Source organism: Athene noctua, chromosome 2 (assembly GCF_965140245.1).
Source record: "Athene noctua chromosome 2, bAthNoc1.hap1.1, whole genome shotgun sequence".
Classification (NCBI taxonomy): Eukaryota; Metazoa; Chordata; class Aves; order Strigiformes; family Strigidae; genus Athene; species Athene noctua.
In genome coordinates this window covers 14,818,489-14,842,808 of record NC_134038.1, presented here as the reverse complement: position 1 = coordinate 14,842,808, position 24,320 = coordinate 14,818,489, and the positions used below count along the sequence as shown (strand labels likewise).

The following is a 24,320-nucleotide window of genomic DNA, read 5'->3' as shown; positions in this document are numbered from 1 at the left end:
AATGAGTAGTAATGACTGATTACCTCCAAAGATACATACATCTAATCTTTCAATTCAGTAAAAAGTGCATGGATTTCTAATCAGCAGCTCAAGAACATGTCAATAGCAATCAAATATGAATGCTGGAGGTGGACTTTTGGTTTGAAAGCAGCTTGCAGTTTTTAATGATGGCGCAAACATGTAAAATGGCATTTGAAATTATTACGGTGTCTGTTTGATAATTACCTGTTCTTCACCAATGTCTACATTACAACTATAGCAACTGAGATCTGTCCCAGAAGATGTTCTGTGTCTTTCTCTATCATACGGTCTTTCCTAATATTCAGTCTCAGAAATAATGGTCCATCATGACTGGTACCTTTTGAAGACTGACAGGTGTTACTACTTTACTCGAGGGTCACTGTAAATCAGAAGTGCTGGAAGGAAAAATAGTAGGGGAGTAATACAAAGAAAACAAGATGGATGTTTCTTTGTCATTATTATTATGTTGTCTCAAGGACAGTCCAGAATACTGTATTGTTTCAGTGTATTGTGCTATTGATCAATGTTTAATAATACCAATTGATTGCAATACAACTAATGACCCCAAGCAAATGAGCGAATTCACTACACACCGGGCACAAAAAAGTATTATTTTCAAAAACACTAATAAAATCTATTTGCTTCATCAACTGGAATTTTGCACATGCTGAGAAATATTTGAAAACCTTACTGAAAAAACCCAAAAATTCAAGTAGAATCCTTAGTAATTTGTCTTAATTTTGAAAAAATGTGGAGCAGCCATGGGTTTCTGAAATGTTTGGTGAAAATTAGCACAATTTGGAATCCAAACCTACTTAGATGCCTAAGTAAAGATCTATCACAAAAAGTTCCTATATTTGTCTTTTTAATGATTTATTTATTTACTTAGTTGTCATTTTCAAAGCCATTCAATTATTTGAGACCATATCTTTCTTCAAATGGATAGAAAGTCTGTATCTCCTCCAGCACAATGACAGACCTCCATAAGCTATTCAAGATACTCAAGGAACATACCTGCTTCCTTGCTGGGGAAAAAAAAGGAACTTAAACATGTAATTTTAATTAGAATTTGTTAAATTTGAAATTTTCTGATGGGCAGGATGATTTTTTTTTTTTCCCTTTCAGAAACCCAGATGAGCTCCAAGAGACCTCTACCCACCAAATTGGTTTCCAGTTTGCTACACCTTGGCAACCAGTATGGAGAGATGGGAGACCATTCAGTAGGTCTTCATGGTGGTTCTCAATATTGGCAGATCCCAGCATGCCAGTATTGGTAGGAAATGAACAGTTATTCCATTGAATAGCCAATTCACTTCCTTTCAGTTCTTAACCAGGACAGAGTTGAATTTTAAAATCTTTGCTGTTTCAGAGAGCCATGTTTGATTTGGGATTTCTTAGTTTTCTAAGGAATGGGTAAAGATGACAATGAGGATCTAATCAAAAAGTGCCACCTGCCTCACTGAAAAGATGAGAATATATTTTTTCTGCCTTCTAAGAAGACTTAAGTCAATCACTGGCTCAGAAATGTCAATGCTTAGAGTCATAGAAAGAGGGTTGAAGGTGACTTGAAAGATCAACTCATTCAGCCTCTGCTCGGGAAAGGACTGACTTTGTCTAGTCTGTTCTGTAACACCATCCCTGACAGAGATCCCCAGATACTCTGCCACAGTCCTTGGCCGGTTTCACCATTAGGAAATTGTTGCCTATGCTAGAGCACATGCCACTGTGATCCTGAGGATACTGTCAGGTATCAGCACATGCTTGGGACACCAACAGAAAACTCAAAATTTGTTTTTTCAGCTAAATGTCTTTTAAGGTGGTCATTACTCTAACCCTGCCAAAGTAATTTCAGGAGAGTGATGGTTACAGAGGAAATGTGTAAGTAGGAAGAATGCAGATGAGAAAGTTCAGAGCAGAAGATAACTGCAGTTTGTCACTGGTCATGTGATTTGCTGGATAGATGTCACCACTACCTATCTGGTACATGAAGAAATGCATACACATCCCAAACACTGCACAAATAACTGACAAAGCAATTTTAATAGAAAACCAGTATTACCAGCTCTAGCCAGCTAAAGCTCCCTTGGGGACGTCACATGGGACTTGAAAATCAGTCTGAGGTTTGCTTGGTATTTAAAATACATTTTTAATTCTTGCTGATCCATCAAGCCTTTTTGCTTTGCTGACATTCCAGCTTCAAGCTTTTCTCTGTGGCTAGAAACCTATGATAAAAATGAGAGCTCAGTTTTCATAAAACCTCTTCATTTCAGAAGATGGCAGTAGAATAAATATCCCTAAAGTAAAAGTATTCAAGCTATGGGGTTTGGACCTATGGTCAGGATGTGAGCTGTCACTTCTCAAGAGGCATCACGTTCCCAGACCTGATACTAATATTACAAGACCTGACAAAATCACAGCCCAGGGGTTTATGGAAACAGCTCTTTTAATTAATCTACTATCTATGACAAAAACATAGCAAATATTGAAGGGCATGTGTTAATAGAACCTATGAATATTCAGCAGAGCCATATGAGGAAGACAAACATAAAGAACCTTCTACTTGGCAGTTATCTATGCTGAGCTTTAAATTAGCCACACAGGACAAATGGATTTAGAGCTGTGCCATGTTATTTCATCTAGATTACTAAAAGATACACAATTAGGGCCATCAATCTACAGACCCAAATCCTACAAATATCAACAAATTACATGCTATAAGCTATGTAATTTTGAAAGCTAATGCTCTTTATCTGGTTCTAATTCTCAGTGTTTCATATTTTTTCAGTAATCACAGCATTTAACTACGCATAGGACAATTCTACTGAGTACTGAACATTCCTTTAGAAGAAAAACTTGGGACAAATAAAGTTAATTTCCAAAGCTAGTATAAACAGATAAACAGGTTATCTCCCTGGGACCAGGATGGGAAACTAAGGTTTCAGATTTAGGAATTATCCCTGAAATACATAATTGAACAAAATAAAGAATTTCCTGGTAATGGCATTAGACTTTTACATCTTTTAACAAACACATCACATATCCAAAGAGAAATTATTTTTGGCACGAGAGATATACGATCTCATGAACCAACTGATTTCATCAATGGAAGACGTTTTCCTGCTGTGGGCTAATAAATCACCCCAGCCAGTAAGTGCCAGCCATTTACAGTAAGAACTGGCTGAGGATAACACGAACATAATAGAACTGCTATTACTTCTGCAGCTACAAGAAAATGAAAAAACCCGAGGACAAACATGTATGATTATTATCAAAGTGACTACACCTAATTTATACTTGATATTAGACATGTATTTGCACTGAAGTCACTGGGAAATTTTACAAATTATTTCCTCTAGTTTTATTTGTAGTATGAAGATAAATATTTGTCTTTTCATTGAAATCTCTTTTGCAGTTTGTACTGGTTTAAACATCTTACATATACTGGTATAAAATAAATCTTAAGTAACTCAGTTGAGTAACACTAGTACAAAACTACAAAAAGAAAATCAAAAACCATGTACTTCAGTAACGCTGTCATATGCAAATATTCCTATTTTAGAAGTATAGCAAATGCGATTGGATCTCATACCAGTGGTTTCATATCGAATTTTCTGGATTTTTAAATACCATGTCCTCATTGGCTTTTTTATTTCCTTAGCCATATGGAAAACAGTCAGGCACAATTAACTATTTGTCAGAAAACAATCTATTAATTAACACCATTTTGTGAGAATGAGCTGAAAATCATGTTCTTTGCTTGCCAAAAAGCTTCCATTTCTGCCTCATGTTTGTGCTCAGAACTAAACATAGCTCCAGATACGCTGCTTGATATAACTGACCAAGGGAAAAAAGAACAACTGCTGATGAGATTTTTCAGAACCAGCAGCCAGTGAGATTTTTCTAAAGATAGGTAGGGAGGCAGCAGGGCTTCAACTCTGCATCTCATAGAATTCTTTACTGACAGATCTTTGATTAAACTGGGCAGAAATAGATTAAATTCCAATTAAGACTCATATTTGTGGCAGGGCTTGAAAGAGAAAAGAGAGGGGGGAGAGTAAGTTACAGTGTTTTCTAGGCTTAACCTTAAAAACATAGGACCTGACTTCAATTATATTTATATCTATTCAATTCTACTGACGTCAATGGATTTACTCCTAAATTATGCCAGATGGAAATCAGGCTAGCTATTGCCACATTTTCATGCATATAACCAACACCCCTTTAAAGTACTATTTATTCAAAAGCATGTCCTCAGACAACATGCAACCTCAGATAACCCAGATAAAATCAGAGGAAGGGGCAATCAGTGATGGGGAATGTCAGGGGAGAACTGCAGAGTGATAAAAGAGGAAAGGAGAGAAGATCTGGAGCAAATTTCCTTTGCTGTGATCTGCATGTTGCACATAACCTTTACTGCTGCTGAATCCTGGGTACTAAACTGATAACCTCTGGTGCAGACACAAGGCAACATAGTGGCTATTTGCTTTTCTAGTAGAAAAGCAGCCTGTGATCCGTGTTACCTCTGAGATTGATATTCTTACATTTCATTTTTTAGTAGAGCAGCCTGCAATGCTGCTGCTTCCAAAACTCTGAACCCCTCTGCAGGTCCACACAGGGCTACAGGTGCATAACCATTATCAGTCAGTGGCTGGCGCCTCGTAACTGTTTTACAGAACTGTTCACTCACTTGAATGCAATCCTATAACCACAGCTCATTCCTTCTGCTTGTGCCTGCAAATATCCAAGCAGCTGTTTCAAGTTATTTGAAGGGGCTAGAGACTAAGGTTTTACCTGACAGTGTCCAGGCTAATGGAAACTGATGATGCACATGACCTCTGATGAGTGCAAACAGCCCCTCTGTCTAATCTTAAGTGAAAGAAGACAGAGAAGCTAAAAATCCTCTCTTTGAGGTGTCCTTGCAGCTGTGAAGAATTAATCTTACAGGGTTATGAAAGGTTCAGAGAAGGCTGGTCTTGTTCTTGCCAACAGGGGATTTTTCAACACCTTCCAGCCCACTCAACAATCTGTACACCTGTCTGCACCCAAAGGTCTCTGCAGTGCATCAGTGGGCTGCTCCTTCCACTGTCACCTTCCCGTAGGCTCCCGTAGCTCAGCTTCATCTCCCAGTTCCCACAGGAACAAGAACCACAACAGAGATATATCTGATGTGTGGTTCCATGTTTCCTCATTCCTCTACCTTGCCTACTCAGGTGGTTAAGAGTCTGGAACAGGGTCTGATCCTATTGGTACATATATGCTGCAATCTCACACCATGGCATTCCAGGTTTGGCTAGTCCCTAGGCCCTCTCATACTAAAATAATTATTAATATTATGTTATTAATCACAGCAATCACTACCAGAATCAGTGCTGCTTTATTCCTCATTTCAAACTCTTGCAACAACAAAGCAAGAACCCAATAGTTAAGTCAGCTTGTCCTCAATAACCACCTTTCCCCAAAACCACAAAAGCAGGGAGCCTCAAGACAAAAAGGTCACATAAAAGGTTCTCACACTACCCCACGCAGCTCCTTTGGAAGGGCATACTGGCTTGTACAGTTGTACCTATTCAATAGTCAGGATATGAAAAGGGGCTCTGGAGCCAAAGTGGCCATTTCTTTGGGTGCACATCAGGACACTCTATGTGGGGGTTTGGACCTGCTGCTCCCAACATAGTGACATTGCTGTTGAAGACAAATGGACTTACCAAAGGTTTTCTCAGATGTTATTTGGATTCCCTGAGTTTCAGGTGCTCATACAGTAACAGCTGCTGGAAGGAAGCACCTTGGTTTTAATCACTGAACACTGACGACTGTTAGCCGCACTGAAGATTCCTGAAACTGTGTGAACACATCATGTTATTGTTGGGGCTTTTTTTATTTATACATTTCTGCTGAGCAGATGCTGCGGTGCAAACATTCATTTGTTGATCTTGTGCTGAAAATAGTTGCAGACATTGGCCAGAGTAGGCTGCCGATGTGTAGTATGGGTATAGCTGCTCTTGTATGCTTCATAGTGGAAATGTCAGTAATGTTTATGGAAATGGCTCTAAAAAGTTCACTTGGAGGAGAAGCCTGCTATGGAAATAGAAGCTTATCTATTTGTTTGTGGAGTGAAAAGCTTGTACATTACTATGAAAAGAAGTGTTTTATGGTGTTGTCTCTGGGCTCATCACGTGAGGCTTTCTGCAGGGCCCTACAGGAAGGAAATATGTTAAAACTTGTATTTTAAACACACAGAGGTGTTCATTCCACTTTAAAAATGCTTATTATTGCTATGTTCTTTGGATCCCTGAATCATAGGGTTAAAGAATACATTAATGTTCTCCCACCTAAAATTTCAGAACAGGGGTTTAAATCTGCATGCCCAAAACTATGGGCAGATGTTAGCAAGGCAAAGGCAACCGGAAGAGACAGAAGAAGCTGAAGGTATTGCAAACAGGAGCATTGTAGAAATCCCTGTACTTAAAAGAGATGTTCCAGGGTATCATCCATCTAGATCTTTGAGATGCTCCTCAACAGTCTTGCAGTCGGAGCTGGTAAGAACGTGTGTGCTTTTGCTGAAGTTGCTGGAGTTGCTGACAGGAAGGATCACTCTTCATAACAGTGTATCATTTAAGTGCTACCACTTCTTAGCAACTTCTTCTGACTCTTCTGATCCCTAACTCCAATAGGTTTAACTTCTATAGCTTGTTATACCTGTGATTCTACTGCTACTGTCCAACTTTTCTGAAAAAAGACTAAGCTGTTAGAGGAGAAAAACAATTAAAGTCACTATTAGATCAGAAAAAAAATGTGACTCCACGGGACATTCCAGCAAGAGCAGCTCTAAAATGGACTGCAGAGTTTTCCAAGGATGCTACCATGTAGTTATTACTAAGGATGGTGCACCACATCTCTGATAAAGCTGCATTATTTCTGTGTGCTGTGCTAGTGCTAGAGAAAATCCAATGTCATTCCAGGAGGTTCTGCCATATGGTCAGGTGTGATAAAACAGTACCTAGCTTCTCTACCTCTATGGTATGTCTGACAGGCTAAGTCCCCAGTGCCTTCTGTGAGTGTGAGGCCACTTCACTTCTTTCATGTCCACCCTCTCCAGGCATTGGTAATGCTGCATGTATGAGGAACTCTACCAGAAACCATGTAAGGATGGGGCAGTTTCTCACTCATCTAGAGAATTTTGCTCCTCCAGAAGGTCCTGGTTTGGATTCTCCTATCCACTGACCGCCCTTCTCACCCTGTCCCTTTCAGGGTTTTTTTTCTCCTATCTTGCATCCAAAGTCTAATGTAAACACCAAAGATTGCATATCTATGTACTTTGGGGTTTTCCATTTGATTTCACTAGATTTTCTGTTTGAAGCAGTAACGGTCCTTCAACCTTATTGATCAGCTTTCATTGCACAAAGAGGAGGACATAAAACCCTGTGAACTGTAGAAATCACATTTATTCTGTCTCTATTTCTCTGTGCTCTGCAGTTGGTTGTTCAGGGCTTACATTAAAGGGGGAAATGTTGCTTTCTTATGCAGTCATTGTGCAACTCTTCATTCCTTTCCTCATCCTTCAAGTGAGAAAAACAGATAGGAGAAGGATATTGTACATGTTGGGATTTTTGTGCATCTCTCCATGGGGATGATAAGCAAAATACTGTCTCTTCCTAGATTTACAATTGCAAAATGAGATCAAAATCTGGCCCTTCAAGGGAAGTGTTACTTGTGGAAGTGATCAGAAACAGCTGCTTTCAAAACCAGTGATGCTGGATGTTTGTGGTAATTCAGCAACTGCTTTTAAGAATTTTACTTGTGAGGACAAAGAACTTTGCCTAAGTACTGCTAAATAAGGTATCTACTAATCAAAAAAATATAACAATGCTCCCAAATTCCTTGCAATGCCATGATAATCATTAGATGGTAATCTCTGACAAGGTTAAATTTAATGTTATTCAATGACTGTTCCCCAAAGTAGATTCCCTTTTGGCAGTAAAATCATTATCTTACTGTTTAAACATTCAGGCTTTCCTCTCTATTTCACAGTTCATAAAGCACCTTTATAGTGTTGAGATTTTTTTTTTCCCAAACAGACAGACAACGGTTTGTTTTTCCTGCTTTGATTAAATCTTACATCCCACAAGCAGTGAACCTGTGATACTGCTCTACTGTTTTTAATTGTCATCTTCTATTAAGATGCCAGCACTGTATGCCTCTCCTGCAGCCCCAGTAAAATTTTGCTACGTGTCTGGCATTAGCATTGTCGGGTCTGAGGTTAATGTGTACACCGTACAACTCATTAGCTGCGCATTACTATCAGAGCCAAAAATCAACATGATTGATCCAACAATATGTTTGGGCTTGGGACCAAGACTCAAATGAGGTCTCACCATAAGCAAAGGTCAGCAACTTGGCACAAATTTTGCTGTGCACAGAGAAAGCTTTTCTTCCAAACTATTCATCAGGGAAGGTACAAATGACAACTAATATGGGCCTCATTAAAAATGAGAAGAGGAAACCCCTTGGAGAGGGCAAGGAGGCTCCCTCACCATCAATTTTTTTTTCAGTCCTTTCCTAAACCTTTTATTTATGTTACAGTAAAGACAATGTGGAGCTTAAAGGTAGCTGTGGGACTTGGTGTTTAGGAGACTTGTTAGACTAATTATCGTGATGTGCACTATCAATTACTGTCCAGTTAAGCAGAGAGGATAACTCTGCAGGCAGAAATAAATCCTCAGAGCTGAAGGATCTGGGGGAAGGGAATAAAGGGATTTTTTTTTATCAGTGCTATTATTTCTTTTAGTTAAAACTGCAGTGTCAAAACATTTCCCATCTTAAAATAACTAAAATAAAACAGACACTAGTTTAAGAGTGGGAAAGAAGAAAGGAACGATGCAAGAAACCTTTTCAATTGTGGATTTGTTTCAAGTACAATTCTTATGAGGATTTCACTCATAATTCAAGCACTCTTGCCACAGTCAGGCCCTGAAATCAGTACTTCAAAATATGCTATTTTACATATGGCATCAGCATGTTCTTTCTTCCTCAGTAACCAAGGGTGTTGAAAATGCTATTGATACAACAATTAGGTTGTATGAGAAATACTTCCCTGCAGTCTCCAGAGTTGCTGTGTTGCAATATAATTGTCTAATGGCACATTTTTGTAAGGGCTGTCATGGTATTATGGGTATAATTTTATTTTTACAGGATACGATAATAAGGTAAAAGACTGGCGTTAATAGCCTTAGGAACCTATTACATAAACAGAGGTTGAGGATTAAAATTGGACTGGATTTGTAGAGTCTGCACTGAGTAAATGTCTTGCCACATTGAAAATTGTAACGCATATAACTTTTCCCTCTCCACTTTTTTTTTAAACTCTCCTATTCTTGTAAAGGTCAATCTCTCTTTCCAACAGAGAACTTCTTCTCAAGATATTTTTAGAAAATCTGTTTATTTTTCTCTGTTAACAGTTGTTTGGCAAAACAGGATACAAGGCATATATTGCTTCTGCTTGGACCAACAGCAATACCCTGCTCTTCCGCAACACCCCTCAAACATTAACCAGCTCATCTGTTCTAAAAGCACTTGAGGTTAGAGACAACACACCTCTGATTGCAAGCTGAGTAGGCAAGCAGGGTGGCGAAACACTATGCAAAAAGTCGGGGGAAACCCCAAATGTTTTCTTCTAAATTAGGCCATTTTTGCTAGGAATGGCTCAGCTTTTGCCAGCAGTTTTCTCAGTGGCAATCAGCTGAGGTTCTGGGGGGAGAAGGGCTGCAGGACAGAGAGAAGAGGAAACTTCTATGGCTTATTCTGCTGCCTTCTAATCTATTTATTCATGCCATTAATAAAAAAGCTGAAATGGGAGTACTGTTGTGCTAGAAAAAAACCCCCGATGACTGGGGTGAGAGGAATTCATACTAGGCATAGCTTGAAGGTCAACATGCCCCTAACAGGACCCTCCATTCCCCTTAAGGTGATTTTTAACTTCAAGGGACAAAACCAGCAAATGAGAACAAAGTGACTTTAAACAGAGAAAACGCATCTCAACAGGAACTTCGTGTTTGGAAAATCTGGGATTTCTAAGATAGACAATCCCTTTACTTTCAAACTTCTTACATGCAGCCAACAACCAAATAAATGCAGACAAATGAGCAAACGACACAGTGCAAGGGCATAACTCTTGCAAAACATGTCTTTCTCAGCGTCCATCACATTGCAAAGATGTGTACTTGGGGTAAGTCTGCCCCAGGGATCTAAGAATAAGTCTTCTTGTCCTGTACAAGTGAAGTGGGATCTAGGGGCTGGAGGGCAAGCTGGGTGTCCACAGCATTGCTCGGGTCAGTGCAGTTGATGGGACTGATGCTCAGGGCTTTCCCATTGCTCAGTCTGCATTTGCCTTGCTCTTCATTTCAGCTGAGTTTGCCCCAAAGCATTGACTTAATAGCAGCTTCCCCAGCCTGGATAACCACTCCACAGTACCTCCAAATGACCAGGATGAGCTCCACACCTTCCCCAACCAACATGCTGGTCTGCTTTCTTCCCACCTCAGCCGGGCAAGAACAGAAACTTCCCTTTTCTACCTTGCCACTGCTGACAACCTACCTGCACCAGAGGAAGGAGGTAGAAACAAGTCGGGGCAGAATGAGACCAGTTGTTTTGGTGCTTTAGTGCTTAAAATAATTGGGAAGGGCACCCTCTGCTCCCCACTGATGGCAGGGCTGGATTCAGTAGAGATCTCTACTTCCTTATGCAACATGTATTTTATTAAGGAGAGACTCATGTTGCATTTAAATCTCATTTGAAAACAAGGAGCATCACTGTCTCCAATTGCTTCACTGTCTTTCTTGCAATATTTACTGTCAGAGGCTGAGAGAAAAAAAGGAGGCCTTTCACCTGCTTCTGAAGTAAGGGGATCAAAGCTTTCCTTCACATCATACCTGTATCTTTCCTGCATTTTTTCCAACTGAACTTCACTGCAAATAGGTTCAAACACAGGCTTTCAAACCTGAGAAACCCCAAAAGGTGAGCTGACCTGGCACATGCGTGAGGGGAGGTGGATCCTGTTGTACAGATGCAGCTGCCAAGATAAAAGATGAAGAGGCCCAACATCCTGAAAATTTAGCAAGATCTAGGAAGAAAATCCCTCATGTACCAAAATCTAGAAAGTTCCTTGTCCAGCAAAATCCAGCCCAGTCCAATCAAGCAGCAGTTCAGGTTTGGGTTATGTAGAAGAAAGAGTTAAGCATCCATGCGGTGGAAGCCACACTGTGCAAAGTGGGCAAGAGCATGCTGGGATGTGTTCCCACAGCCACCACCCCAGCATGCTGGAGAAACCAGGAGAAACAGCAAACACACACACACACACACACTTCCTTTTGGCATCCTCTCTTCCTTCCAAGATACAGCCCATCATTTCCCCTTTCAAACCCTGCTCCACATTTGTCATTGGAATAGCTGCAGAGGTCCCTCTCACCGCAGAGCTACAGCCACCACATGGTCCTACCCGTGCTCCGTGTCCCCTCCTGCCCGTGCAGGCACAGCTGCCGGAGCAGGAGTGCCGGAGCAGGAGTCACGTCTCCATGCTCACAATTCCTCCTGATGCAGGAAGGGAGAAGTTAAATAAAACTTCGTGGCAGGATGACATTAAAAAGGAACTTTGTTGTTGTTCCTGGGGTTCATAGGAACAGTGATAGCAATATGCTGTGTTTTATGGAAAAACTTAAGTCAGTTTTTAGGGCTATTAGATCAAAACTGAGGGAGAGTGGGCAGGGTGTGATTACCTCTGCTGGGATCCAGCCAGACCTAGACCTAACACAACCCTTGTAGAAAGGGGACATGCAGGGCCCCAGTTTAAACTTCAGCTCAATTTCTGCAAGAATAATTTAACACCTGAAAGCTACTGCAGGCACAACAGTGCTTACTCACTATTTAAATGTGCTCTGTAATTATCTGACAGAAGGTTTTTTCTTCACTGTAACAACCAACCTGTACTGCAGAAGTAAAGACTTTCAAGCTCAGGTCCTTCATGCCTTCCATTTACCATCATATGCCTGTAATTTTTCATGACTTATTTAAACTTATTCTTCTTTCCAGTCCCCCTGTACTGGACTGGAGCACTTCTGTCTGACTTAGATTTATCATTTGCTCAGCTCTCATTGGGATGGAAAGAAATAACGTGTTATGGATATATATATACTGGCAAAATCTTTAAAACAGTATGGTGAATGAAATGGCTGTTTTCAGCCCGAGTTCTCCTTAATATATCCATTTACTGAATGCACCTAAAGCAACAACAGAACAGTGTTACTGCTGATAAAAGTGGCCTGTGGAGGAACCTCGCTGAAGCTGGGAGAGGAAATTACTCTTCATGCTATTTCAGGTTTACGTCTTTCCTAAGAACAGTCTGATCGTTATCCCAGATAATGAAGACTGCTAATGTAATTAAGCGCTCTGTTGTGGTGTTGTACAAAGCAAACAAATAAGTTCTGGAATTAATAAACTGCAAGGGTAAGTGACAAAGGGCAAAAGCAGGACTCTTCATTTGGATGTAAGTGCTCCACAGCGAGGAATTAGCTAGGATTTAAAAGTACAGTTTCTCATTCAGGACACACAGAAGACTTTCTGATTTGAAGTATGTGTAATCTCTAAAAGGTCAGATCAATTTTAAGATTATCACCAGCTGTGTATTATCAATACGAGAAATCGGGTCCTTTTCTAACCACTCAAAACAGGAGGCCAGGACCCAATTGCCTTACTCTTCTTCCTGGGTATTAGAGATGGGTAGTATTTCCAAAACATGCCTAGATAATTAAACAGATACTAAAAGAAAAGAAAAAACCACAAACAACCTGTAGAGACTAGAAATTGCAAAGGAGACCACACTACAGGAATGTAATTTCCTTGCAAAGAAATTAAACATTTGAGTAATAGTTTTCTTAGCAAATGCCCATGTTTCTAGCAGGTTATTTATCTGGTTAAACTATACACTGATTTGCGCTGGGAGTTAATACAACCCAAAGCTTGCTGCAGTTTCAGCCTAAACATGCGCAGGTACTTTCCAGGGCCAGAAGAAAGACCTGGGGATTAGTGTAACCCAGATTTTATTTGTGAACATGCCACTGGTTCAGTCTGTGCAGCCTGATGAGGCTGCTAGCCCTGAAGAGGAATTATACACTGCCTAATGAGGCAGCCTTGTTTCCCAGTTCCTTCCCCCTTACCACAGGCTCTTGCTACTTCTCTTGCACAGGGATTTGCATTTGTCATAAAATCTGCAGAAAGCTAATGCTACCCCACCAAAAGTAATGAGTTTTCTACCAGCATAACTATCTGATCTGGCTCAAGGTCAGACAAGCACTGCCACCACCACGATGGAAGAGCTGGGAGAGATAAAGGGGATGGCAGCATCTCAACCATGGACATGGCCATGTCAGGGTTTTTAAAATGCTGCCTAGCAGCTGCTGGACTTCATGGGAAGCTGGTTAAAACTGGATATTCACAATGTTAAATAAATGCAAAATGTTTTAACTATGTGATGGGCTGGTGGTTTTCTTGTACAAAGACATTTAAAACTCGCTTTTACAATTTGGAAATTCTATAAAATTTTAAGACTGAAGCTTCTCTCTGTTCTTTGAAAACTCATTTATCTGTGATGAGAATAACAATGTGGCTGTGTTGCTGTCTTCTTGTTTTGCTAACCAGTGAACATACTGCCAAATGAAACGGTAAAACAGAAACGTTTTCATTTCGTAGTGGGGAAAAAAAATCCCTTCAAGTATACTCTCGTATAATTTGCTTAAATCTTGTTTGGACAGCTTGCATAGCTCACAGTCTTGTTTTTATCAATCCCTCCTCTGAATTGAAGCAAGAGCACGAAGATAAATACAATACTGCAATATATGGCTCGATACTGAATAAGATCACTCTGCTGTGACATGCCTCACACTTCAGCTCTAACACAATGATACAGTTATCTAAGGTTTGAGGAGACTGAACAGCCTGTAATATATTAACAAACTTTTCATTTTGGAGATAGTGTCAGGAGCTGAAAAACAACTCCAATTTACCATGCTGCTTTGGTTATTTCCCCTTCAATATCAGGTGTTTTCTCCCCTCTAATTCCCCCACCAGATCTGTTGGAGCAGCAACACACTTGTGAAGGCTGAGCAACATGAACAGAAACCAAGCACTGGGGTTAAGATCTAGTGAAAAAAGCCCAGAGAGGCACTTTTACTGCAGCTTCAGATATTAACATTATAAAAGAAAACTTGCAGCAACTCCTATTTTAAGTTTCTCAAAGGAGCTTTAAGATCATTTTAAGAAGTCCACTGCCTGTAAGACATTTGGCATCCAGAAAGCAGAACAGTCTCTGGCTGCAGAAGCGCCTTTTTTTTACTCTGAGCCTACATTTAAAGCGTCACTGGCACAGCAAGGACAGGGAGATACACAGAGCTTGGTGTTTCATTTTTGTTTTTTTTTTTTTTTTTAACTGACCCAGCTACAAGCCTGGCGCCTGGCTACAGCTTCAACTTCCCCTGAAACCAGTCATGCTTTTGCTTGTGTGGCTGACTGCTGAATTGGCAAAACCCACCTTTGCAAAGCCACTTTTGCCAGAACACCTTTTTGTGTCTGCATTAAAGAAGCCAAAAGGTAGATAAAGCATTTGCCAACAATATCTTGGTCTATTGGAACAGATGTTATGAAGTGATAAAACAAACTACCATTTCCTCAGTGTTTTAGCTACCCAACACAAGAACTGAATTTGCTCCTCATGAAGGAACTCAATGGTAGGTGGATAAGCATAAGGAGAAAAGCATCTATGGCTGATTTAGTTCCTCTATAAGCCACAGGATGTGCAGAACTATAAAAAAGTGGGGAAAAAGAAGGTGGAAAAGACATTTCTACAAGGACTGAAAGGATTCCTGGAAAAAAGAGGGGCAATTAACAGACACATGGAAAAGCTCCTCAGTTAGGATATTACTAACTTCTTTTGTTGTCGTTGGTCACTAGATGTATCTTTACAGTAAGCATTAATAAAAGGAAAGACATAAAAAGATTAAAATCTACATATAACTGTTCCCTTCCGCTTAGCATGCTTGTTAATCTCACAGGCCTTGCTGAAATGAAAAGACAAATACAAGAAAGAAAAGGTGATGGGGAGTGCACACACTTCATTACAAACTGGTACTTGACATTTCTCTTAGTTACAGAAAAGTTTTACGACACCAGTGACTAATATAACTCCCTAATCCTTGGTCAGCTTCAGAAACCCTTGCCATAAGGTCAAGGTCAGGACAATGTTAGTGCCTTAATGAAAAAGGGAATATGGCGTGTCTAATGATTGTGTCTGGTTGTTTTTCTCCTTACCTATAATAATGCCACAGTGATTGTTTGCTTTCTTTAAGTGATGCTGAGATCTTTACCTGCTAATGGACCCTCACTGCCCACCCCGGGGCACAGCCAGGGACCTGATGGTGGAACTGAGAGATGGATGTTTCATGCCGAAGACCACAAATTTAGGGCTGTCTTCACAGGGAAGTTGAATGAAGGTGGCAGAATCCTGTTAGCATGCAATTGCATAGTACCTTAGATAACCTACTATTTATATTAATGTTACCCACCTGAGGGAGGCTCCGCTAATTAATCTATTTTTGTGGTACCATAAAGGTTGAAGTTTAGAGCTAAGTTTAGAGCAGAGACATATAAAAAATGGCAAACCAGGAAATAGCTTAATGAAAGCAGAGAGTAATCACAGCAAATTACAGTGAAATTTCTATGGGATAACATTTTGCATTCCCCAAACAAGCAGAGGAATTCATCTCACTTAGCATCGTTCCATTTTGCTGAGAATTCACTGTAAAGATATGCTACATAATTAACATAATGCAATACCATAAAAGTTGTCTTAAAAGTTACAGTCTAAGATGCTTTTCAAAATGTTCAGGTTTCTTCCCACTGCAGTCCATGGAAAAATAGCAAGATATGCCCCAAAAAAACACACAGGAAAAAATTAATGGTAATATTAGGAGGAATACAAGACACATGTTTTATTTTGTGGCTGGTAACAATGAGGTAGGCCCCTTTCTAAACTCCGGCATTTAGAAACCAACCAGCAGTGGATGTGGTAGGGCAGTTCACCCCAGAAGAAAACTGGTATTCCTGGTGTGCTTCCAAAAATCACTGCAGAATTTGATCTCTTCCCATTGGCAAACCCAGGTTTTGCACAAGGAGCATCTAGGAAATCCCCTGTGGTCGACATCTCACCTAGCTGCCTTGAACCTCCTCTGAAAGTGTGTATACAGTTTGCATATACATGTACAGTACATATACCTTCCTCTCCCATGCTTCAGATTACCTTTCGTTCATCCAGGCTTTACAGCCCACAGTCCAGTAATAAAAACAAAAGCAATTTCACATCCCTTTTTACCATATGTAGTGATTTTCTTTGCTTTTCAACGAGTCTCCAACGCAAGAAGTTGGGAACTTCTGACCTCACTCCGTTACTATTGCACAGCTCTGGATGGTTAGTTTAGCAAAAGAAACATGTTGACTTTTGGGAAACAGTGTCACTGCAAATCTCTCAAAGCTAACTCTTGATGACAGCCACTGTAAATACACTGCAACGTGCACAGAGCCACAGCCTGGCTGTATTAAAGGCAACACAAGTTTCACCACTAAATTCAGCAGGACCTTGAACTGGTCCATAATGAGTAACATGAAAAAAGATTGAGATCCATAAGGCAAAAAAAAGAGGAAAAAAGTGTGTGAATGGGATATTGTGTATTAACTGTAAGGAGAGGAAATACACAAACCAGAAGCATGCCATGTATCAGTTTAAAATGACCTGTGAATACTTTACTTATAAAGTCTGTATGATCTGCTACAGAGCAGTTACCCTTTCAAATTACAGTATTTTGCAATAGAAAAAGCCCCTAATATTTAGCTTTTCATAAGTTTATAGAAATGGATAGAAATGGGACAACAAGATTAAAGACCTCATGGCTTTATAGTTTAATACTGTTAAAATTTACTTACTAGTGCTTTGGTGTTTTAACCCCAATCTATTCCCTCAAATTTTTACATTTTCTACAGCACTAACTCACAGAGTTGTACTGTTCTCCCCACTCGGCAAGCTTGGAGGGAGGAACAGGAAAACATACCAAATCTGTCTGAAAGGTTTTACAGTCTTTGTCCTGCTACAAGTGGTAAGAACTGACCCATGTTTTCCTAAAAATTCATGGTGTGCCTTCTTAAAGCACGCTAGATAGAAATATGGCACCTGCACCTGTGGCTCCTGTATTTTCATCTACAAAATCCCAAACAAAGCTAAAACGTACAGTATGTTTTTCAGGGCAACCAGAGTCTGCTTTCCACACCTGTGCTGGATGCAGTTGTGCTGGCTGAAAGGGCAGTGTGTACATAGTGGCCATTTTTCCATGCACCCCAGCTGGAGAGGAAGAGATACTCTGAACAGCTTCCCAGGCAATATCTGGATGTGAGGTATTTCTAGGCACAATCCTAACACTGTTACCGTAGCAAATCCACACTTATCATTTGGTACAATGCCTAAAACAAATTCTGAGACTACTGATTTAAAACCAGGTCATCTCATACTGATACCATCCCTGTGCATTCATGGGTTGGCTTTCCACAGGTCAATAGATCCCAAACTACTTTTGAACTGAACACCAGCTTTACCCTGTGGCACAAAGTATTTTGAAACTCAAACGATACAAGACAAGGGGTAAGAGCTCAGCCTTCTGCAAAGGTCAACTCAAATGCAGTGTTACAAATAAAGAACATGCTCCCAGGTGCAGCAGGGACACCACCTCCAGACTATGCCCAGCTTCTGCAGTCAGGCACAGCAGAGTGGTGGACCATGGACCAAGTAACTGGTTACTTCCCAGGCTGGGAGTAGGAAGGTGACATCTCCTACACATGAACAGGAGACATAACAGCAGGGGAGCTCGAGGCTGGTGTCAGTTTTTGTGACTCATGCCCACGCCTGAATGTGACAGATAATCTTAGACTTTTCATCTCCCAGGAGAGTCTTTGCTAATCGGCATACAGATGCAAAGACTCAGCGGATCTTCTATTTTTTTGTTGGTTTTGGGGATTTTTTTAAAGCACAAAAACTGGCATGTTAAGAAAAGAAAGGTCTTCACAGAAAGCTAAATCCCATAACCTCATTTAGCCTCTCCATTTCCAGACAAGCCTGAATTCAGGAACAAAGAGCAAGCAAAAAAGAAAGAGCTTAGAAATGAAAATAAGAATGTTTTCATTACCTTTTCTGCAAGCCAGCCTAGATGTCTAATCTCTCGACTTCCAGCAACGCCTGTTTTACCCAGCTGGTCTCTGACCTCTGCAATCACCCTGGGGATGAGCTCATTGACACTGGAGTGAATGGCATTGAACCAGGCCTGGGCTGTAGCTGAATCCTTACTCCTGAGCACCACGGTGTGCTTGGCATCAGGTGAATGAACTTCAATAAGTCTAGAAAAACGGGGGAGGGGGAAACATTATGTTCACTCAGATACCATTAGGCAGCTAAGTTTATTACCTTGCTTAGTGTTAGCAATGAGTTAAAAAGATGCTAATATCAAGACCTAGCATTAAAAACTTACCTTTACAACACCTGAATAGAGTAGGATCATCTTAACTGAAGCCAGGTCTGTACTGGCATTACAGCAAAAGCCTAGAGAAGGTGATGTGTCAGAGCTGATGCAACCCACATCTAGTGTGTCAATAGGAGATTCAAATATAAAGACAAGAGGAACATTCATCAACACAGCAACCACCCAAAACTGCATGGGAGACGACTGCAGAGAAGCTGCTGCCTTCCTTAGCTGGTATCATGACACACCCAGAGCTGCCCAGTGTGTTTATTTTACACATACAGAGCTAAATGAAAACCACCCTTATTCCAAATGGAGGAGTTTTCTTAGGACTGTGCTGTGGTTTCAATGATAACACTAAGCGTCAACCAGAAACCCACCACAGTTGGCCTTCTCCAGGGGTTACCAACGTCCTCAGTTCTTCATTTAGACCTTGCTAACAGTGTCAGCAAGAAAGTGCTAACCACAACTGTATGATTGCTGCTGGCAGGCATCTTTTACAGTTTTCTAAACTCCTGTGGAGAGATATTTAAAAAAAAACCAACAACAAAACAACACCAAACCTGCTTACTAGACCATCATGTGGGCTTCCACCTCACCACTGTGGTCTGAAAAGCAGAAACAAATCTAGTTTTCAGGAAAATTAATCCTGTCCATCACAGTTATGGGATCTGTGCCAACACCTTTGCTAATAACAACAACAAAAATGCTTTGAGAGGCAACTGCAGCTATTTCAGCTCTGTTCTCAGTGAAGTTATTAGTTATTAGTGGGGCTTTATGTGCTCTTTATAGCTTTGTGGGACACTTTTACTTAAACATTTGTTAAATAACCCACAAAGTAATAGTCTGGTTTATCTTTATGTAGCAATTATAAAACCAAGCTCTGGCCATTGCCTGTCACTCAACTCCATATCACATTTGTGCTTTTTCATGATAAATGTACAGTGACTGCCCCTGAATGTTACCCACACAAATTTGACCTGGGATCTGAGCCTAAGCACGTATTTCTGTTCTGTGTACTGCTGCCCAATCTTTGGGACACACAACAACTCCTTTCTGTAGCAGAAAAGTAATTAGTTCAGTGGAATTTATTCAGGTTGAGGTTCAAAACAGTACTGTAATGCAAATATTTGTTATGCAATTACAATATCCTGCCATTTGGAGCTTAACTAACAATTAAGAGGTTTTAATTAATTGGTTAAACCAGAACAGAATCTAGAACAGAGGGCAACTCAATCTGCGTAGCTCTCTGGGGCTCAGAGAGTGAGGACCGCTGGTCTCACGGTTGTCCATTTTGGGAAGGGGAGGTCTCCACGTAGACACTGCTCTAAAGATAGAAAAGGTCATGATTTTCCAAACTCAGCAGCTGAACTGTTCAGGGTCCTAAATCACTGTTTGGATAGCTTAAAAAGTGGGTTGATTTTTCAGAAAGCACTGAGCCAACACAATAATGCATGTTTCCTCAGTAAAGCTGCTGGAGCCCAAGACTTTCTGAAAATAAAGGCTCTTATTTAGCTGCTTCAGGATGCACCAAGGATTCAATTTCAGGTACCAAAAGAAAAATTTCTTGTCAGATAATGCAGGTCTCGTGGATAAGAAAACTGAGTGTGTAGATAGGCACGTTCCCAATCACACTCTCATTTTTTCTGATGACCATCTCCCTGATGGTTATGATTTAGTCATTTGTGCCCAATGATCATTACAATCATGCACAGCTACCACACCCTGGTCTGTCTTTCCATCAGAAACACTGCTCTCGCACTGCCATATGAACTTGAGTTTGAACTTGCTCCTGTAGGCAGCTATCACTGGAAACAAACTATACAGGCTTGGATTTTCAAAGTACATTGTGGTAATCAGTGAAACGTTGCTTATTACTTACAGAGAACTTTCTGGCACGAGATATCACACAATTTTACAAATGAGGTCAGTGACAGCATCCCCATTTGGCTGCTGAAAAGTGGAAAGGTGCATAACCTAGACAAAGCGGGGAACAAGCCAGTAGCAGCACTCAGGATTTTCTGCACTCTACCTCCCATTTTTATATTTCTTTTAAAGACAAAAATTATTTGGACAGCATAGCAGTATTGTGCTGGTTTTGAAAAATGTTAAAGCACCGCATGGATTGTGTGAAACAATGCTCTTTACAAAGCCTGTGGTTTCTACAAGGGAACTCCCACCCCCTCGCGGGGTAAGCAAAGTGCTGAACAAGGACTATAAAGACTCAGAAGAATGTGCTGCTTTTTCAGTTGCAAAGGATCAGCAGCAAACTTGTTAATTTCTTTTAGAGTTGTAGCAGGCTTTGGTTTAAAAATAAATTATCCATAGCTGACAGAGATTCCAAACTCTCTTCCCCCCCAATTTGGAAAGCACTTAAATTCTTAAAGCAACTGGATTAGCATACAAACAAGTTATTTTGTTACTTGGGCCTTCATCAAAGTGTATTTCCATTGCTGGTGGCTTTTTAAGTATTTGTACAAGAGTTCTGCCCCCTAAAATAACAGACATTTAGACAGCTCTCAATTCTGTTTAAGGGGTTCTAAACTACTCATATTCTAATATATACACAGTCAACTGATATATCAACGTATAAATTCTAGTATATATGCACACACACACACACTGAGCCATGCTTGCAAAAATACTCTTAAAATATCATCCCTCAGTGACTTCTAATGAGGCTATTTTGGGGACTGCTTGTCAGTCATCAAAGTTTGATGGTAATGCACTAACAACTGCTTTAGAAAGTTTACCTAGTTCCCTGAGGTGAATGACAGGAAGATTGGACAATACATGCTACACTTCTCAAAAGTGAGTTCAAAATGGGAATAAATGCTGCTTTGATAGCCCTGAAACTGAATCCTTTTATCCACAGCACTGGTCTAGCCTGAGGAATAGGTCTGCAAGCATCATTCCTGTGCAAGCTCCTAGGTAGGGCACCTTTTTTATTCATGCCTTAAGGACAAAAGTCTAAATCCTCAATTGTCTGAACTCTGCTACTGGCTATTGCTATATGACCTGGGCCCTAAACTATCCTTAGGAAACTGTGCTTGCATATTTCCACTAAAGGTCCAGGACTCCTGTCTGCAGTCAGATGTGCTGAATATAGTAAAAGAAGCTTAAAATCTTCCTAGAAATGCACGGACTCTGACCGCAATCGGATGCTGAAAGCACTGTGTCCCTATAAACTCTTCCCTTTTCTGTCTTTCAGCCTACACTGCTTTGATTCACCAGTCCATCTGGATGATGTGTTTTGTGTAACAGATGACTGATGGCATTTCCATATTTTTTTGAAAGGTAAAAAAAAATACCAGTGACCTTAAAGTCCAACACCAAAGCACTTAAATGTTTCCAGCAGTCCAACCATTGTAGCTTTGATTTGTTTCTTGGCTAAACTGACCCCCGCTTACTGACTTCTGTTTATCTGCAGTTCAGTGATAAAGTTCTCTTAATTCCCCACTGAATTGAAATATTTAGGGCAATGCCACAGCTGTGTTTATTCTCACACTCCACCACAGTTATGTAAATACTGCATATGGAGCTGTTTCTGATAAAGCCCATACCAACCCAAAGGAATTATATGTAAGCTCTAGATGGCTGCCAAGATGCGCGGCATCTCTCCAGCTTGGCACTGCATATGAATGATATCACATTTTCTCAGAGATCATTTGGCAAACCTTATAATAAAAGAGTAATTTTCTCTCTCCTTCTCAAAGAGTCCCACTGAGCTGAGGAGTGTTTCCAGCATCCCCTCCTCCACCCACAGAAGACAGGGGTGACACAAACCCCAGTGCCTCCAAATGCTGTAACCTTGCGCATGAGAGGCCAAAACTCCCTCCCTTGCTACATCATCCAGAGTTTTTACTTTACAGAGGATCAGAAGAAGCTGAAAGCAAATGTTTGATAGACCATACTCATTCCACATTTGATAAGGCCCCTTTCTGTAGGAGTGTTCATTATCCAAGAAATACCTTTTATCAAATCTATTGAAAGCACTTCTCCCACCAGCATTGGCTCAGGACCAAACCAGGCACTGATTTACACTTTATGCTTCTTCCCAGGTCAGATTATGCATTCAGTGACTGATTAAAGTGTGGAGTAAATCCCTTGAAGTTAATGATAAGCTGGAGCCAGAGTTGAGTCCATCACACTACTTTGATTTCAAACCGGCATAGCCAGGAACAGAACACTTTGCCACTGACTGCAAACTTTAAAAGGGATCAAGGGCCAAACTGCTCACTCCATCTCCTCCATTATTGTCTGCACATGAAAGCAAGGTAAATAATTTTGTTGATTTCTGAGTGTACAAACACAGGAAACTTTCTAGCATAAGGACGGATTTAGAGGAACACAATCAGAGAGTATATTTAAATAGTTGTAGTTCTTTTCATAAAATAAGTAAAAAACCCTGTTAAGGTTCTTTTTCAGTTCTACATGCAGCATCAGGGGATGAACCAGGAATAAAATACATTAAAATTAAGCAATGGAAACTTTGGGTTTAGTCTGCAAGGAAAATATTCCACAGAGAGACTCTTAGGCTTGCAACAAATTCCCCAGCATACACTGAAGAAGCATCTTCATTTGACGCACCTAAATGGTGGTGAAAGCAATTTTACTGAGTGAGGGCTATTTGGAAATCAAGTGGAATTTTTCTCTGTGAATGTCTCTCAGTCCCCTCACCGTCACAAGGGTACCCGTTGTATTAACAGTTACTTTCTCACTTTCAACTTACAGTGGTAGAAACAACGTAGATGATACTAATTTCTTAGGAGCTGGACTAGACTGATGTCCAAACACAGGGTGTATAGATATAACTAATGAGCTGTCACAGTTGATTTAATTTCTATTTGCCACCAGCTGGGCTTTAATCATGTATCAGTGGAATCGCACTGCATGCAAGTAAGGAAAGGATTTGGTTCTGTAACAGACTTGCTCATACCACTGTGTGCTGACACCGACCGATCTGCAGAGCACATCACACACTGCCTTCTCTACCCAGAACAACTACAGAAGTCATTTATTAGTTTTTAAATGTCCATGGGTGTCAAGGAGAAGAAGAATTTCCTTGCATTGCCCAAAAGACCTCTTATCCTTTTCCTTCTTTAACTTTTCTTTTAGATTCTGGTTGTAATAATGCTGAATATTGGTAATACAGGAATACCCAGTTCAGACTTCTTCACATTGAATTCAGCACCAAACAATGGCAAAAATGCTGTTTCAAGGAGTAGTGGGGTCAGTTACTTGGGGAAAAAAAAAAAAAAATAATTTCAGAAGCATGGTAGGAATTTGATTTAACCTTTAAAAGATGATGCCCAAAAACTTTAGGACCAGAAGATGTGATTGGTGTGGTCAATACATAGTTCCCTAAAGCAACAGGGGAAAGTGTATTAATGCTGAGAAAAAAAAATAATTGTTTCGGCCACAAAAGCTGCACCTCTAGCAAAGCCACAGCCAACCTCAAAGAACCTTCTGCAGCAAAGCAAACCTTCTGTAGCCAGAGCTGTGTCTGGGCTAAACAAAGAGCACTTGACTGTAGCTGGTAATAGTGGTAAATGACCCCTTCAGACTGAGATGAAGTCGGAGAGTCTCATGCTACTGCACAAATAAAAGAGATCATGGTCTTGAAGAAGAATTATATGTCTTCCAAGAAGAAACACCACTGTTGCTGGTAGGCAGTGCTGCAGTAAGACTCAGGGGAAA

The 24,320-nt window shown here is 40.4% G+C and overlaps 1 protein-coding gene across 2 annotated transcripts in view; it reads right to left on the bottom strand.

Annotated features, from left to right (window-relative positions):
* Positions 1 to 24,320, bottom strand: part of SNTB1 (syntrophin beta 1) — a 115,244-nt gene that overhangs the window by 23,108 nt on the left and 67,816 nt on the right. The window contains exons 3-5 of one of the 2 annotated variants that reach the window (XM_074898498.1): positions 18,291 to 18,498; positions 7,834 to 7,838; positions 4,872 to 4,887 (exon numbers count right to left, since the gene is read on the bottom strand). In XM_074898498.1, the coding sequence (XP_074754599.1) occupies positions 4,872 to 4,887; positions 7,834 to 7,838; positions 18,291 to 18,498 (229 nt within the window). The remainder of the gene's footprint in view (positions 1 to 4,871; positions 4,888 to 7,833; positions 7,839 to 18,290; positions 18,499 to 24,320) is intronic. The other variant, XM_074898497.1, reaches the window with a different exon arrangement.